At 37.3% G+C, this 19,348-nt stretch overlaps 1 protein-coding gene across 1 annotated transcript in view; it reads right to left on the bottom strand.

The window, feature by feature from the left end:
* LOC122815066 overlaps positions 1-19,348 on the bottom strand; it is a 210,166-nt gene that overhangs the window by 10,873 nt on the left and 179,945 nt on the right. The window contains exon 20 of the mRNA XM_044087310.1: positions 14,183-14,359. Within this exon, the coding sequence (XP_043943245.1) occupies positions 14,183-14,359 (177 nt within the window). The remainder of the gene's footprint in view (positions 1-14,182; positions 14,360-19,348) is intronic.

The following is a 19,348-nucleotide window of genomic DNA, read 5'->3' as shown; positions in this document are numbered from 1 at the left end:
TTACTGAATGGTTGTTTTGGGGAAATCTTTCATTCTGGTGTTTGTGCATACATTGTATTGAAAGGGTCACTTGGGTGAATGATTCATTTTGGTGGTTGTACATACTAGGAAATGTTACTGTAGGTTCGTTTGGGGAAGTGTTTAATTTTAGCGATTGTGCATACCTCAACATTCTACTGAAGGGGTTGCTTGGGTGAAGTGTTCATGCTGGTGGTTGCACATACTAGGAAATGTTACTGAAGGCTTGTTTGGGGAAACATTTCATTTAGGTGCATGTATACCTGGACACAGTAATGAGGATGTTACTTGGGAAAATAATTCATTGTGTATCAGGGAAGTGCTTGTGCATACACGGTCTGACTGCTGAAGTGACCGCTGGGCAAATAGTTTATTTTGTCATTTTGGTGCTTGTGCATACAAACTGTAAACAACTGGAGGGGTTACTGGGGAAACATAGTAATTAAGTCTGCAAATTACATATGGTTACATTATTTAGAATACAGCACAGAAATGTAAATACAGTGTAATATGCTAGCATATATGACATCAGACACACCAGTGAGTAATTAATAGTATAATGTAAAGTAAGCAATTAAACACAAGAAATCACTTCTGCTTGTATTCTATTTGTGATTATACTCAGTAGTTGTCTGAGTGAGATAAATATTACTTGCTGACTATTACCAGCATGGACCTGCCATATATTTTGTGCATTTTTCCTGGCTTTGTCAGTCATGTGTAGAATTTAGGTGAAAGGAAGGGCTCAGTAATATATACAGATGATGAGTCTGTGTTACATAACAGCTGCACAAGGTAATATAATGAATGCTTACTGAACAGGTTATGTGCAGCAATTATCACCTGTGTCTGAGCAGGCATACCTTTGCAGTAATACAATGCAGGTCATTATCACAGTAACAATAAGAGCACTTATAGAATAGCATTGAGTCATTATCACTTTTCTGGTAAAACTGTCAGCAGCTGTCACTGTTATTCACATAAGTAAAAGTCATTATCACATTGATGAATGCAAAAGCCAGATATGGGTTTTTGTCTGCGTGGAGTCCTTTCAAGCCAACCCACACCCACACCAGTTTCTTTCATTTTGACAATTTTAGACACATTAAAGTCCCCACTGTGGTTATATGCTTCATATTCTTGTGAACTACTGCAATTGAACATTGTATCATGTAGAAATGTTCTATATCACACAGTCACTATATAGTTTTCTGGTGTGTTGCTTTTTGAGTGCCTCTGCAGGTATATAACATCAGAATGTTGTATACTGTTGTCTTTTTCAGGTGTAGTTTCAAGTGGAAAGTAACACGTTTCACAACGAAGATGCCATCTGTGGAGAAGACAGCAAGCAGCATTTACCTGTTGGGTGAGGAAACATACTCTGATGGTTGCAGCAGTGGTTCAGACACAGGTATGTACCTTAAGACACCATGTAATGCCAACCAGAGTGAGGATGAAGACTATGACACAGGCGATGAGATTCCACTTGCATGTCTGTGTGAGTAGGACATTGCTTGTGATGATGCCCCTGTGCCAGCCATTCCTGACAGACCACTACAACATGCAACAGAACACCTGAACAATAAGGATGAAACTGACCATGATAGTGAGGATGAGTTACCACTTGCACTCCTAAGGAAGGGTGCCACAGACAATGGTCACCCAGTGCAGTCTGATTTTGACACAGATGACAAATGGCCTTTATCTGTGTTCAAGACACTGCATGCTATCACAGATACACCTATGAAGTCCTCCACAGTCCATGACTGTGCAAGTGCTGAAATGTTCCTTCGACTGTAGTTGAAGTTCATAATAGTCCAGAATATGTGGATTGGGATGGAGAAAATCCACTCGATCTGAGTGTAAGTAGTTCCTTGTTAAGCAAGGATATGGTTGTGCCTCACTAGGGAATGTCTGTTTGTACTTCACTAACAAGTTCATGCAATACAGTTGCTACTGACACTGAGAGAGCACCATCACTGAACCATGCCCGACTTTCCATTTCATGCTGTTCCAGGTGACCCAATACAGTACTCTGAGCATGCCCACCTTGTAAGATCACATGGGAAAAATGTCTCAAAGCAGTACACATTGATGACTTTGTGGGGCCAGTAGGCCCTTTAAACAACTTGGGTTCAGCTAGTGCAAAGATGGACTTCATGAATTTGATGTTCCCAGAAGAGCTGTACAACCTTATTGCCAATGAAACCAATTGCTATGCTGCACAGAGACAGACAACAACAGGCAAAATTGATACGCGGTGGAGTCCTGTTTGTCCAGGAGACATACGCACATTTCTAGGTGTCAGAATATACATGTCCATTGTACATGTTTCTGAATATTGGCAGTACTGGGAAATGCACCATGTATATTGTCACTTACCAATAGCTGAGTACATGACTCGAGAAAGGTTTGAAAAAAAATCATCAGTATTTCCATTGCAATGGCAACCACCTGAGCCTACCCCAGGGCTGTGTGGGTCATGACAAGCTACAACATGTATGATCAGTTCTGGATGCAGTACTTCATGCATGCAGGACACAGTACAATGTGCATTGTGAGGTGGCTGTAGATGAAGCCATGGTCGGCTTTTGTGGATGCTTGACATTTAGACAGTTTATGCCTGGTAAGCCAGAGAGGTATGGCATTAAGGTGTGGGTGGTGGCAGACTCTACCAATGGGTATGTACATGAATTCCAGGTATATACTAGAAAAAATGGAGCAGAATACAGAGATCGGACTGGCATACCGAGTTGTGGTTGACTTAACTAGGGGACTGACTGGCAAGAAGCATAAAATTTACTGTGATAACTTCTTTGCCTCTGTCCTGCTGGCACAGCAGTTGCTGCAAGATGGTCTATACTGCTGTGAAACCATGCGCACCAATTGGTCAGGATGGCCTCTAACATTCAACAGACAGACCATTGGAAAAGCAGCTCGAAGGTACTACAAGAAGTTGCAGAGTGGACCACTGCTAGCTACTGAATGGAAGGATAGCAACCCAGTATTCCTCCTGTCAACTAACAGTAACCCAACCTTGTCAGTCTCCAGCACACACAGGAGAAAGCGTGATGGAGCAAAGACATTGGTGCCATGTCTACCAGTTGTAAACATGTATAACACTTACATGAATGGGGGTGGGCCAAGCAGATCAGCTCAGGACATAGTATCTCACTGCCAGAAAGGCCCACAAATGGTGGCTGTACCTGTTCTGGTTTTTATGGGATGTGGTCATAGTAAATGCTTTCATTATATTTCATGAAAGCAACAGCCAACAGCAACTGTCATGCTCTGGACATCCTATTCTAGCAACACAGTTACAGTTTTGAAGGGACCTAGGCTTGCACCTCCTTGCTAGTTACAAGAAAAGGAAAGGATGCACTGAGATTACTGTCCCAGAGCCCATGAGCCAATTTGAGCATGGCTCACACTTTCTGGTGAAATTGCAGTAATCAAAATGCAAAAGCTGTTCCAGCAAGGGTAAACATGCTGAGCCATTATGGGGATGCCCGACTTGCAAGATCAACCTGTGAATTGAACGCTTCAGTGAGTACCATGGCCATAAAGATGTTGTGCATTGATGACAGCAGGGAAGGCACATAGTGTGATGTACAAGAGAAATCAAGGTGTGTATGCCTATGGCACTGGTGAACTTGGAGAGACTTCAGCTTGGCACTGAATGCTGTCTTCATCAGTAGGTGCTGCACCTAGACACCTTGACTGTTAGGATCATCCTGGACGGCAGTGGGGAGCATGGAGACTCTGCAGCTCAGTCTCACTGGGCTGCTTTCCTGAATATACATGGTTTCATGAGTGCCACTATGATGCCTTCAGTCCCTCCCTGAAAGACCACCTGCAAAAAGAAGGAGTCTAGGTACGTCTTTTTCCTTATGTGATGTGCCCTTTCACTCTCCCTCCACTCTGGTACAGTAAATTTATGTAGGTCAGGGCAGCAATCAGTACATTACTTCCATCCTTGATCACTTATGTCCATTGCTGAATGGAGACATGCAAAGAGAAAAGGCAGAAGTAAGGCAGACTGCTCACACTGAAGGAGGTCTTGAGACAGTAGTGGTATCAGCAGTCTTGAGTGGGTAGCCAGCACAGGTATCAGACAAATCAGATGCCCTCGAGTCCCACTGAAGTTCCATGCCTGCCCTGGGCTTATTAGTGGAGTGGCAGTCCTTACCCTGCTTTTTCTCTTTACATTTGCCCTGTCTGTAGCCCCTTGTCAGTTTCCACCCATGCAGTATTTCAGCTAAGGTACGTGTGACGACTGGGGAGAGATGGGCAAAGGCTGCCAGCCTAGTCAAACATAATTTAATATCTAACTCTATCAACTGTATAAATAAATGTAAAATACAGGCTTGTGTTTTTAAATGTAAGAAAACACTGTAAAATGTGGAACTGCAAAATATGTGACAACATTGCACTCTACTGGCTCAGTAAAGCATGTTGTATCCTTTCATGTTAGAATTTGGCCCGAGGATGGCTGGATGAAGATTTTATGCCCATTGTTTTAAGGCTAAAGATTATTACTAGAATTTAGATGTGGAAGGTGCTTTTATTTCTTTAGTTTCTGTTAGCATATACATGTGAAATGTCTTGTATCGTAAGTTTCTGTGCAGGTGTTATATTGCTAAATAATGCAGTTTGTGGCCTGAGAACTCAGAACAGATGTTAAGATGATGCAGTATGAATACTGGAAATACCTAAGTGTCACAAATGATGTAATTTTGGGAGGGTCTTACAGACATGTTTGTTAGTAATGTTTAAATACTATTTCTCACAAGAGACAAGAGCATTTTGATCTGGACATCTAACTTACCAGCACTGCCTATGCTCTTTATGTATGTAAGTAGGATTGTAGAACTGTGTTTTCTGTACGATTAGTTAAAGATTAGAAAGATTAATTAGGTATTTTTCTTTTAAACCAGACCTGTCCTACTGTATTATTTTAAGTTTCTGTGTGATCTGTGAACTCTTAGATATCTCTGTGGTATAGTAGTTTTGTCTTGTGTTTTAATTATTTATTATTAAATATTTTTAAAACCTTCTACCCATGGCCACTTTGTGTAGAGATAAGCTCTAGAGTACATTGCATATTTATATAGATTTTATTGTAATAGGTCACTCTGATAAGCCTTAGATTGTATAGTCACATTACCATTGGATATTAATATTGCACAGTAATAATTAGACATCCTTTTAAGGGCCTTTTAGTAGATGATATTATTAACTAGGTGGTGGCAGTAATTACTAATGTATAGTCTGGGTAAAGGGGCACAGCTGGAGAATCTGTGTCAGCCTTTCCCAGGAGTGTCTGTGAAGTTGTATAAATACTTATCTCAAAGTGTGTGTGTGTTGTGTCAGCTACTTGGGCAGGGAAACAAAGCGCTGGTAGGACAGAAAGGGTACTGGAGGTTCTAGCTTGCCCAGTTATGCTGGGACTTGGACCCCATAGCTGTGCCAGTGGGGAGTCTTATTGGGGACCTGGTGAGCAAGGGAGCAGCCAGCCCCAGACTGACTGTGATCTCTGTGTGCACTTAAGGGAAATTGTACTTTACTGTGTGTATTAGTTATCCTTTCCTGTTCTAGGAGATGGCCCCCTGGTGTTAGAGGTGAGGATTGAGGCTCCTTGATTGCTGGGACAGGGCACGGTCATCACAGTAAGAATGCATCTTCTGATGGTGTGTGCATCAGTGGGTGGCACACCTAGACACCAACATTGTTAGGATCATCCTGGATGGCAGTGGGGAACTTGGAGACTCTTCAGCTCAGTCCCACTGGACTGCTTTCCAGGATATGCATGGTTTCACAGGTGCTACTATGATGCCTTCAGTCCCTCCCTGAAAGGCCACCTGCAAAAAGAAAGAGTCTAGGTACATCTTTTTCCTTATGCAATGTGTCCTTTCACTCTCCCTCCACTCTGGTACAGTAAATGTATGTAGGTCAGGGCAGCAAATAGTACATTACTTCTGTCCTTGATCCCTTATGTCCATTGCTGAATGGACACATGTAAAGACAAAAGGCAGAGGTAAGGCAGACTGCTGATCCTGAGGGAGGTTGTGAGACAGTAGTGGCATCAGTAGTCTGAGTGGGCAGCCAGCACAGGTATGGAATACATCAGAACCCCACCAGCTGAAGCCCCATGCCTGTCCTTGGAATATTAGTGGAGTGGTGGTCCTTACCCTGCTTTTTCTCTTTACATGTGCCATTTCTGTGCATCCTTGTTAATCACTGTGTGTAATTTGTTGTTTTCAGGACTGGTAGGTATGTACCTCTGCATCATCACTCATTGTGCGTCATTTGGTGTTGTTAAGGGTGGTAGGTATGTACCTCTGCATCGTCATCAACAATTATGTACCTTATCAAAAGAATAATGTCACTGTACATAGGAGTGAAGATTTGGATGAGCTAACCAGGTAATGCTATTGATGTACATATATGTGTAATCTTCCAATACATCTCTCAAACATCGGTGGTAACCTGTTTGCATTTCCTTCCTGTGCAGGTGCACCCACCTTGTGCAGTGACATGGCTTCACAAGCAGGAGAACGACAAGTGAGAGTGTGGGTATGTGGCCATTCCTACATTCACTGGGCTGCCAGCCATGCCTCCAGAAGTGAAAACCACTACAACTTGAGCTTCCCCACATCCAGTCTGAAGGTATACTGGATTGCAAGAAGAGGTATGCATTGAAGCAGGCTCCTCTGGTTGTTGGAAGAGAAGTGTTTGAACTACCCTGAGCCTGACATTCTTGTGCTGCACATTGGAGGGAATGATGTCATTACTCATTCACCTGGAAGGCTAGGGTTTGAAATCAGAACAATTTTTGAACGCCTGCAGTCGTGGTGGCCACGCTGTCATTTTGTGTGATCTGACATAATTTCTCACCAGATATGGAAAACAGCAAACAGTCAACAGGCAGCGCACAAGGCCAGATGTTTACAGAATGGGTTCATGCATGACTTGATGCACAGGGTTGGTGGATCTACAATCTGCCATGACAGCTTCACCAGAGAGGATGTTCACCTGTTCAGAAGGGATGGTGTTTACATAACTGAGGATGGCATTGCATTTGTCTTGACTGACCTCCACAATGGCATGATGACAGCTATGCAGGATATATTGGTAACATGCAGCTAGTAAGAACAAATGGACAACAGCTATAACCAAGTAAGACCAGTATGGTTAGAAACTCTATTGTTATATTTTATGAATGCCGTTGTCACTACTGACAACACAGGAAAAGAACTGCTAGGGAACTTGTACACTTCATTTTCAGATTGTCAAAGAACATCTGTATGCTGTGCACAGGTACAGATAACCATTTGATTATGAATTGTGTTATGTAAATTATATTTTTCTTAGTTTGGCAAATAACTCTGGTAGGGATATGGTGAACAAGTTGAGTAAGAACAACTGTTTGATGAGAGTGTAATTAACCATCCTACACACATATCATAGTTGGGTTGCAATTATGGTTATGAGAGTTATGATTTCTATTCCTATTGTACTAAATAACTTTGTCAGGGAACATGTCATCAGAGTAAGTAATACCTCATTTTGAAGGCAGTATTATCAGTAACAGGATGGAAAAAGAATTGTGTTTGTATGCTGGATAAATGTACAGATGTCACATTATGTTTAGGACTTTGGTTATGAGAACTATGATATTCTTTCATATTTGATGAATAACTTTGTCTAGGAATATGTCAGCATGCTTAATAGCTCATTTTGAAGACAGTATTAGTACTTGCAAGATATAAAAAGAACTGTATCTGGATGCCGTACACATGTCCAGATATCACGGTTTGTTTGGGACCATGGTTATGAGAATTATTATATTTTTTTCATATTTTGCTAATTAATTTTATCAGGGAACATGTCATGAGGGTAAGTAATACCTCATTTTGAAGGCAGTATTAGTAGTTACAGGATGGAAAAAGAACTGTGTCTGTATGCAGGACAATTGTACAGATATCATATTTTGTTTAAGACTTTGGTTATGGAAATTATGTTTTTTTCATATTTTGGTAAATAAGTTTGCTAGGGAGCATGTAATTGTGCCAAGTTACACATCATTTTGAAGACAGTGTTAGTCCTTACACCATGATAAAAGATATGTGTCTGTATTCTGTACACATATACAGATATCATACTTTATTTACGACTACATTTATGGAAATTATGAATTTTTTAAATATTTTGGTAACTAACCTTGCTAGGGAACATGTAACTGTGCCAAGTGATACCTTGTTTTGAAGACATGACAAAATAACTGTGTCTGTATGCTGTACATATATACAGATATCAAAGTTTGTTTAGGAATAAGGTTAGAAAAATTATGAATTTGTTTCATATTTTAGTAACTAACTTTGCCAGGGAGCATGCCAATGTGCTAAGTAATACCTCATTTTGAAGACAACATTGATAGTTACAACATGGTAAAGGAACTGGAGCTGCATGCTGTACACATGTACAGACATTAAAGTTTGTTTATGACTAAGTATATGGAAAATATGATTTATTTACATATTTTGGTAAATAACTTTGCAAAGGAGCATGTCAATGTCACAAGTAATACCTGATTTTGAAAACAGTATTACTCCTTACAACATGGTAAAAGAACTGTGCCTGTATGCTGTACTCATGCACATATATCACAGTTTGTTTAATCTTGTAAGATTATGAAAATTATACATTTGCAATATTTCTCATTATTATGTCCATATCTTTGCAAGGGGGCAAGGTGATAACGCAAATGAGGCATTGTTTTGAAGCTGACATTGAGCCATATAACTTGTACACTAATATGCAGCATCTGTCTGTCACCGTTGATGAGATATTATGCTTCGTTTATCAGTTATGAGAAATATAATATTAATCATATTTCTGTGAATATCCCCATAAAGGAGCATCACACAGTGATAGTTAAGGTATCATTGTAAAGTTAACATTCATAAAAACAAATTAATTACAAACTGTATGGGTCTACATGGTTCATTCACCAACATATTGTGATTTGTTGTGCCAAAAAGGTAAAAAATATGCACAAGATTAGCATTCCTTGGAAAATATTTAATAATGACTTAGATACACACTATCAACATTTACACTGTTAGAAAGGTCAATGTTTGCTGAACAACTTTCGCATTTACATTTTTAGTCTAGCTCTTATGGTTAAAGAGTTAGGAACATTTGTTTTCTGTATGGTATTACAAAATGAATTATCTGAAAATAAGCTCAGGCTGCACTGTTGTTCCTATGGTGGAAGTAAGCAGGCAGCATTTTCTCAGCTGCTCCGGAGTGAATAAGTTAAGTTAGTAGTTGTCTGAAAGACTTCACTAATACCTTCTGCCAAGTGCGATCACAGAAATAAACAACAAATATTAAAAATAATAAATCCTGAGGCCACTCAACTCTAACAATCACTAAGAGAACAAACAACCAGTCTGGTAAACCACCACATAGACAATTTATTAAAACAAAAAAAAAAACGTAGAGGTAGTAGCAGCAGAAGTGAAATTTGTCTCCGAAGATCAGAGAGGTGGTGATATATAATAAAACAGAAGTCATTGAAATCAAAACGACGTGTGGGTGGAAGACCCACCTGGGCTCAATGATATGATTCCATTGAAGCCTATTCTGAAAGGGTGGCAGCCTCTAAGATGAATTTTGATTGGACAAATGTTATGATATAAAAGGAAATTACATAGTGTATACTGGGATCTGAGGAAGGTCTTTAGGCTGAAAGCACTTATCCTAAATTGTTTTTATTGTTGCTACTATCTCTACTATTTTTTGTTTTAATAAATCGTCTCTATAGTAGTTTACCACACTGTTTGTTTGTTCTTTTAGTAATTGTTAGAGTTGCATGGTCTTTAGTGATCTCCAGTATTTATTATGTTTAATTCTAGAAATATGTGCCCCTAATATAGATCATTATGTCTAGTTTTATTTTTCTTTTTGTAAAGGTATTGTATCATTGAAATGATTTAACACAATTCTGGTTCTGGCCAATTCTGTTATAAAGTGCCTTAAAGTCCATTCTTATGTTTGTGTGACAAATGTATTTGGAATTTTAATTAACATGGTTTAATTCTGATCTTTATTAAAATCTCTGTTTAGAGATATTGTTCAAATATGATGAGTACATTATGTTACTCAGACAAAAAGAAAACAACACACAAGACAAGATACGATTGTTAACAAATTTCAAGTCCATATATACCCATTTATGTTGGAATAATTACTTGTGCAGAGATATTAAGTTGAGGTAAAGCACCAGTAGTCTTTTTTCCTTTTCTTTTTTATGCAGCATTTTTATGCATCACAAAATTTTTAATAAACATTTTTAATAGTTCACAGGTTTGTCTTAAGATGGCGCTTAATGAGAGTATTGTCTTCTTTCCAAAACTTGAATATAACTAAGTGATAATCCATAATTGTGTGTGAGTACATCAGGATTTACCCATGGTTGGTGTGGTTTGATCATGAGGGCAAAGCCAGAGTGATTAAACAAAGCCAACCATGGGTAAATCCTGATATACCCACAAACAGGAGTGGATTTCTGTATACGGTGACATTATTTAAGAAAGAAATTGCCTACCTTTCTTAAAAAAAATTATTTGTGTAGTGACACTTCAGTCTTCTTCCACATACTTCCTTGTTTTCTGATATATATCACTTATGTATGGGGCTTGCATTCCCATGTATGCACAGTGCATCATTACAGTACAGGAGAAGCAACAGAGAAGAGAATCTCTGTTATTGAATTTATGTTTAAAATTTCAGGATTTTACAAGGGACAGTGGAGAAATAAAAAGAAAATCAGGCATGTTTCTGTGTTTTTTTTTTTTTTTTGTAGTTTTGCTCAATATACCCTTAATTTTTCTTGTATTTTGCTGTCCCCCAACATGTGGTAATAGAATGTCTGGCCTCTCAATTGTAGTTCAGCAGCTGGACTTTTATCTATTGGTATATTCTCAATTTACAAAGAGCACTCTGGATGGACTGTGCAGTGAGCATGCTTATTTCTGAATAGCAATAACCAATTATTGTATAATGTATAGTAATGCAGCAGACAAAAATAGCATTTCTTTCATTCCTTCATTTCCACTTAATCATTTAATCCAGTACAAGGCTAAAGGAAAGCAGAGACTGTTCTGGGACTTACTGAATGTGATGTAGAGTAATTTATCAATTTAGCCTGGATAGGCCTCCAGACAGTTTCAGGATGCATGTACTAGATCAGTCAATTTCTTTATTTGAAATATTGCAATAAAGAAGCTTAAAGGAATACAAGGACCCAGAGTGGTGAGTTAGGAGGAATAGGCTTCTGCAGGATTGTCTCTAATAATACTGTTTTTGTGGAACATCCAGACACAACAATGAGAAAGACACAAAGGGCATTTTCACCTTTATGTAAATTATTTTCTGTAGTATTATTAAATGTATAAATAACTCATCTTAACAAAAAAAGAAACACCTCTTTAGATCCAATGTTATAACACCACAACAAAACTGAGGTTGTTATAGCTTTTACATTATTTACCCTAAGTGAAGTTAAGCCATACACTTTTATTTTGAAGTCTCAATACTTGAAATTCTCCATTTTGTGAATATTCAAATTATTCTTCTAAATTAATTATGTTGGACATGTGGCAGTTTTTGAATGTCTAATGGCCATTTTGAACAGAATTTGATACTATTCTAAGAGGACCATATGTCTCTACTGGCTTGATTTTTTTATTTTTATTTTTTTGCTTTAAAAAGGTTTACATTTTAATGGATATCAGACTTTTGGAAGGAGTCCAGAGGAAATCTTCACTAGTATGCATAAAATTTAGGAGAAAAATGGTAGGACACATCCCAAACCCTCAGATTTGAAGTTCAAGCTGGAAGTGGCCACTCCCACCATCCCAGCTGTTTCATGTAATACCCAAATTATAAGTCAGACCTGAGTGATTTGGGCCACAGTCAGTATTTCATATATTTATGCTGAGTCAGCTCTTGTAACAACCACTGACCAGGAGAAGCAAGGATGAGATGGAAATCACAGAAGACTAAAAGAAAAAGAGTAGCTGAATGAATACTTTATTTCAAGTCTTCACAAAGCAAAGTAATGATAAGGCTCCACACTAGGAGGGAGGAATAGAAAATATAAATGGAAGAACAGTGGATAGCCACCAGGATGGGGAAGGAGGAGGATGCTCGTGCAAAAGCACAGGGGCCAGATAGGCTGCCTCCTTGAGTTCTCAGAATTCTGCCCAGTTTGTTGGCAGACCCCCTGCCATGAGAATGTTTAATGGATCACTGGCTAATGCAGAAGGCAGACAGAACTGTTCTCATCTGAAACCAGAATAGATGGGGGCAAGGGGCATTATATTGATGCAGAAGATCATGTTATATAAATGGGAAGGGGTCTTTCTGAACATGAAGAACAGAGTGGAAAGTTGTGGGTGAGGCAACAGATTATAGGGATTAAATACTGTCAGGATATCAAAACGCAGCTATTCTTAGAGATGGTTTGGACCCATGGAATGGACATCTGAAATATGTGCAAGACAGTTAATCCACAAAGATATTCAAGAGGAAAATGGGCAACTGGAAAAGGGTAACAAGTAAGATGGGAATGGAGGACAGACAGAATCTTAAGGCACTTAAAATGTCAGACTATGTATTGTGCCATCAACCTAATGTAATGCAATGTCCTCACAGTCCAGAAATAAGATCAGCTATGCAGCAACATCATTTAATTGATCCTCTTCAGTGCTTGGTAAAATTATTTTCTTCTGTGTTTGCTATAATCTAATATAATATATACAAGTTCTTTAGTGTCTTCAATGCCTACAACAATAATATAATTACTGCCATGTACAGTTAGACTAAAATCTTGATGACAACACAATGAGATTCCTAAAAAATGTAAACACTTGTGCAAGCTGCTACAAGCATGGCTTAGCAATATATATTGTAGAAGGTTGTGGCTTAATGTCCTCAGTGTGGGTTTGCAGGTTGAAGCCCACACCAGTGTCTGGGAATACGTAAGTTATTGGTGTAAGAAAAACAGCTGTTAATGTAACATGGCAAATTAGATGGGAGATTACCTCAAATTAATGCAAACTCTGGAAGAAAAGCTAGCTTAGCTCAGTTTTACCTTAGTAATATAAATCTGATTCTTTTAAATTATCACTGTAGTCTTAGTCAGTTTTGTAAGAATTTGTCTGTATTATTCAAATGACTCCACAGTAAAGTACCTCAGATGGTGATGAAGCAAAATGCAAGCTTTTTCATCACTTTTATCCTCTTCCTCCAATTTCAAACTATCTTCCTTTCCTTTTCTTCTCTTCTCTTCTCTTCTCTTCTCTTCTCTTCTCTTCTCTTCTCTTCTCTTCTCTTCTTTGTCCATTATTTACTTAAATAGAGACTGTGGACAGCTTATGACTTACAAGTTAAGTATCAACAGGAACCTGCTAACGGCCTAACGCAAGTATGTGAGTAGCTGAAGTCAGCATTATTACTATTTCATTCAATGTGCGCTGAAGATTGTTTCATGCATTCATATTGTTATTTTATAAAGTATTATTATTAGTGACCTGCAAAACACTGTTATGTAGAATTATAGGACTTATCTATCCATATATATTTATACAAAAATAAATTGGGGTGGCCATGGTGGTGCAGTGGTCAGCACTGTTCCCTCACAGCAAGAGGTTCTCCAGTTTGATTCCTGACTGGGATGTCTTCTGTGTGGAGTCTGCATGTCCTTCCCATGGTCACATGGGTTTCCTCCAGGTGCTCTGGTTTCTTCCCACATTCCAAAAACGTGTAGTAGGTAGACTAGACACTCTAAATTGTCCATAGGTGCGAGTGTGCATGTGAGTGAGTGGTAAGAATGAACTATCACAGCAGGGCTAGCCACCTGGTGGTGTAAACCTTGGCTCGAGATGATTGTTACTGCTGAAGTGACACCCTGACCCCATGTACAAAATGGGAAAAGGTGTTGAGGATAGATGGATGGATATATTTATACAAAACAATATATGAAAAATGGGAAAAAGCAGCTGTTAGCCAATCTATATGCATATTGCTAAGATTCCTAAAATTTCACTGAACCAGGTTAATATAATAAGTATATTCAGAACTGTATGCTTACTTTTTCTGTGTTTCCTGATTCTCCAGCACATATTTCCTCATTTCTCCCATCTGGACTACCAATTACATCATTGCACTCCAGGTCTTTCAACTGTGGTGAACTCAATGTATACCTTATTTCTTCCATTGGAAGATTAGAATCTCTCTGTTGCTTTGCTGTAGTCCAGTGTCCAGATCCCTGCAAAAAAAGAAGGAACAAATCATAAGGTTAGATGCAGTTTACATAAATTTATTTTTATCTAAATGCAGACTCATGAGACCCATGCAATTAAGCATCTCAGTCATACTTGATTAAATTTAAAAAATATAGGATATGAAATATAAAGACACATATGCTATGTGTTAATGACATAGACATTTATGAGCCACAAGGTTAATTGTAAAAAAGTTGCCATATTTCTAAAACCTTTACATTTTCTGTACAAATACATTGCCTGATATGTTCACATTCAGATATACTAACAGTCAACTAATATACATAATTCTTTCACATACCAGAGTATTTGTAGCGAGGAGAAAAATAAGGCATGCAGTAGTAACTGGCAATGAATAAAGTAATCATAGAATATATCATTTAAAGACATTGTAAGTAATCAACAAAGTTGTTTTCTAGTACAGACCCATGGAGAGGAGCTTCAAGACAATCAAGCTAAGGAATCATTTACATCATACATAATATCATATACAGCTTTCTGATGAAGTCTTTCATACTGCAAAGACAAAAGAACTTAAATTTAATAATTGTTGATGCATTTGCTTCTGCTACTAGTTATTTCTTTTGGGATGATACAATAAATGCCTAGTTATACATAATTTTTTCACATGCAAATGCAGCTGTATTGAAGGCAGTAACAAAACATATAGAAGTACATGGCAGCGAATCAAGGAGTCATAGTATATATCATGCAAAATGCAGAAGTAATCAACAAAGCTAAATGGTAATAATGAAATATTTTTAATATTAAATGGCTAATCTGATATAATGCTACAAAATAATAGTTTGCTAAGCAGTACTTTAAAAAAAGCATCTTTATTGAGTTATCACTTGTGACGTAGGTAAATTTACATTGATATAGATGTAATCAACTTCACATTTACAAACATTTGCACCACTTATATTGTTCTATAGAATATAATCAATCCCACATTACATGAACATTTTCCTGCATGGATTGTTCCCACATTTTTTTCTTTCTGTGTAATTTATTCCTACCCTTTCCTAAAGATCCCACTTACTTTATTTTACTGCTACAATATTCATTACTTCAAGTATGGTCATTTTAGAGCTTGATTTCCTATTTCTAGTAATTGCTTTTTTGGCAGCCACCAAAATTAAACTTAACATGGCCTTACTATGACTAGACAATTCAGATCCTATATCCCAGCTCAAAAAAATCCTTAGTTATACTTGTTTGCTCACCGAGTATTCCTGGCAGAGTACTCTGTGGGGATTTTTTTAAAGTCAATTCATTGTACTCTGAGAATGTATGCTCCCAGGTACCACTTTCTTCCTCATTATATCTCCAACATTTGTCATCTACCCGAGGGAACATTCTTTGGAGTCTGTTTGGGGTATAAAAGTACCTATATGAACACTTCCAGGAAAAATCCTAAATCCTACCCAAATGTATCCTCTACATGCTCCTGCTGCTCCTACCCTCATGCAGATATTTTACATATATTGAGATTCTGTAGATATTCACACAGCATTTGGTGCTCTGTCAAGGTGGGACTCGACAAAATGGGGTACCACAAATGAACCCTCTCGTCGGAGATGGCGTTACTCCATATTACTAATCTTAAAATATCAAACTTAGATTACATATCTTAATAACCCTTTGCCTACTAGTCAAATTCTGCATAACCAAACACAGGTTAGATCACACTAAGATGTCTTGGAGAGGTCTTAGAAATATGGTGGCCAAATATATTGCTTCACAAAAACTTTTAATAACAAATTCTAACAAGCATACTTATTTCCAGAAATTCTGGAATATCATATTCGATCATTTGACTGAAAACTAAGTATCTGTAAACTTAGATGGTACATTAGCACTAAAGGCTTTTCCTCTTTATGTTTCTTTAATTCTCTTTCTTTTATTTCACTCTTTCTGTGGCTCAAGATAAGTATTAATTTTCCTCTTCTATCTGGCCCTTATATCTAAAATGAAGGGTAATACATTATGTATATTTTCAGTACCTACCTTCTCTCATATATATTTTTAACTAAGACTATTTTCAAGGGTTGTAATATCCTTAAGCAGCACTATTGTACATATTGTATATAGTTAGTAGTATTATGTCCTCTTCTTTATTATTGTTCATTTCTAAACTACAATTGTTTGTGATATGTCTACAATGTAAAATAATAAAAATTTCTATTTGAAAAAAAAATCCTAAATCCTCATATTTGAGAGCCATACATATGCTGTTTGTTTCTTTGTGAATTGATTATCTAATCTATCTTCCCAATATTTTCAGACCTCCTCTGATTGATTCCTATAGTTATCATGCAATGTCTTATATGCCCTACTAATTATCCCTTTTTAACAGCAACATGTGTTCTATATTCAACTAAAACTGTGACAGTACAGATTTTTTATTTATGATTTCCCTAGCCCTTTCTTTTTGCCTTTACTCTGAAATCACTCCCTGATAGGGAAGGCAATCTCTAGCCTGCAGTCCAAATGTCTCTTTGGCCTCTTCTCATTCTGTTACCTTTCCCTCTATAATTATTTGTTTCTAATACCTTAGTTCCTCTGCCAACTTCTTCCAGTAAATTCCAGCCCCCTCTTGCCTATTCTCTGTACCCAAATTGCAGTCATCCCCTATGGCAGAATCTCTTTTCTCCATTCTCATGTTGCCTTAATTCTTAGTATACTTTTTGCTACTTTATGAATATACTATTCTGTATGACTGTTTTTATTCTCCTTAATGATCTGCATACAAAATTCCACTCTTTCTTTATTTCTTGAATTACCCCCCCCCCCCCACTTCATCATCATCCCTTTCCACATTGGATTCTAGTCTTCTGCTTGTGTTATGTATAACAGCCTTAACTTTGTAGCTCTAAAATGTCTCTTTAAATCAGGTAATCCTAAACATTTTTGTTCTATAGCAAGGATAAAGTTATCCCACTTGGCTCTTGTCCTCTTCCCCTCCCAGATAAAACCCTTCAACTTTCTATTAATCACTATGCACAATGTCTCCTCTGGTTGATAAAAATATGCATTGGCTTGTGTCCAAAACTAAAGGGACTAAAAACATTTCACAGCTTGTATCTTGCTATCCATATCTATAGGCAAGAATTTCAAGTTTCTCATTTTTTGTATTATCTTTTGTTTAGTCTCTTCCTACATATCCTTAGCTGTCATAACAGAATCCTTTTTATCTCATACCCCTAAATACTTCATTTTATCATGTCCCCATAAATATAGCTATTGCTGAACAAATTCATGTGCGGGTACATAGTTTATATGTGTAGTACTTCATAGGTTCATAGGTAAATAATAGGCTAGCTGCTTTTGTGGATGATTTTAAGCCTAGTCAATTTTTCTTTTAACAGTGGGAATCAAACCGTTTACATTGTGACTGAGAGGTAAACACCTTAACTATTATGCCAAGTACTATCTTCATTCATTTTTATTCCAAAAATCACAAAACTATTTCAGATTGTTCCACAACATTAAAATGCCCTTTTCTCTTTCTAGTAGGTACAAAACAATTTACTCTGCAAATAAAGCCAACTTTTCTAGAATACCATACCGGTCATATCCTTTAATTTCTGAGTCCCTTACCTTCTTTGCCAATAGTTCTAAATATAACATAAGCAACAAAGGGGAAAGAAGACACCCCTGCCTGGTTCATCTGTTCAAACACAACAGAGAGGAAACCTCCCCTTTTGATTTTTGCCTTCATTCCCTCATATATCCTCCTAATTAACCTTATTATTGTCTCGAGAATTGCAATTGCTTCCATTTCCCTACTCATAAATTCTCAGCTTACTCTAATGAATGCTTTCTCTGCATCAAGACTCACCAAGAACAGTGGTATTTTCTTACAGTCTGCTTCCCTCTATATCATCCATGTTCTATTAATGTTGTCAAATGTTTGCCTCCCCCTCTACAAAACCATATTGACACATATTTATCAATGTTGGCAACAACTTTTCCATTCTTTTAGACATTATAAAGATAAACATAACATAAAATTGAAATGGACCAATGAGAAGATGGATCTGATGGATCCTTACCATCTATATGTATTATAGCCATCACAGTTGTTTTCCAGGATGTCGGGATTTCATATCTTTACCACTTTCTACCATCCTAGACATTCCTACAGATTAGTTATACATCAGCATTTTTATCTCATCATCTTCTGCCTTAAATGAAAATTGTTGAGCCTCATCTTCCTCTAATTTTGGCATATATAAGTCTTACATTAACATTTCCATTTGTACTTTTTCTAGATTTCCCACTTCTGTTCTTTATACAATTTTTCTTAAAATATCTGAATGTAAAATCTGTAATATCTCCATGTGATCTCTGGTTATTTTTCTTGTTATATGCGCCTTAGGTTTGGCAACATCATTTCTACTTTCTGTTGCCTAAGCCACTGTGCCAAAAGTTTTTGAGGTCTGGAGTTATTATCAAAAACTGTTACTTAACAATAATCTTTATAAACTCATGCATAATATCCAGATACTCCATTATTTCCTCTTCAGCACTCTGCAATTGTGACTCTTGATTCCCCTTATTCTGTAATGTTAATGTTGTCAGATGTTTGCCTCCCCTCAACAAAACCACATTAATTCATATTTGTCATTCTTTTAGCTACTATAGATATAAGCATGGTTTAAAATTGAAATGGGTGAATGAAGCTGGGTAGGATGGTTTTTATCATCTATAGGTATTACATTCATTACTGCTTTTTTCCAGTATGTTGGCATTTCCTCTCCTTCTAAAATATTGTTAAACAAAACCTTTAAGATTTTTATTACTTTCTTCCTTCCAAGCATAACAACTTCCAGCAGAAAACATATATTCCTGGAGACTTTCCTGCAGATTGGTTATACATCATCATTTTTATCTCATTTCCTCCTATCTTAACTTTTGCATATTTACATCCTCCATAAATATTTCCATTTGTGCTTCTTCTTGATTTC

This window comes from Protopterus annectens, chromosome 11.part0 (assembly GCF_019279795.1).
Source record: "Protopterus annectens isolate FY-2018-M chromosome 11.part0, PAN1.0, whole genome shotgun sequence".
Taxonomy (NCBI): domain Eukaryota; kingdom Metazoa; phylum Chordata; order Ceratodontiformes; family Protopteridae; genus Protopterus; species Protopterus annectens.
The sequence above is the reverse complement of the archived record's forward strand: the minus strand, read 5'-3'. Positions and strand labels throughout refer to the sequence as shown.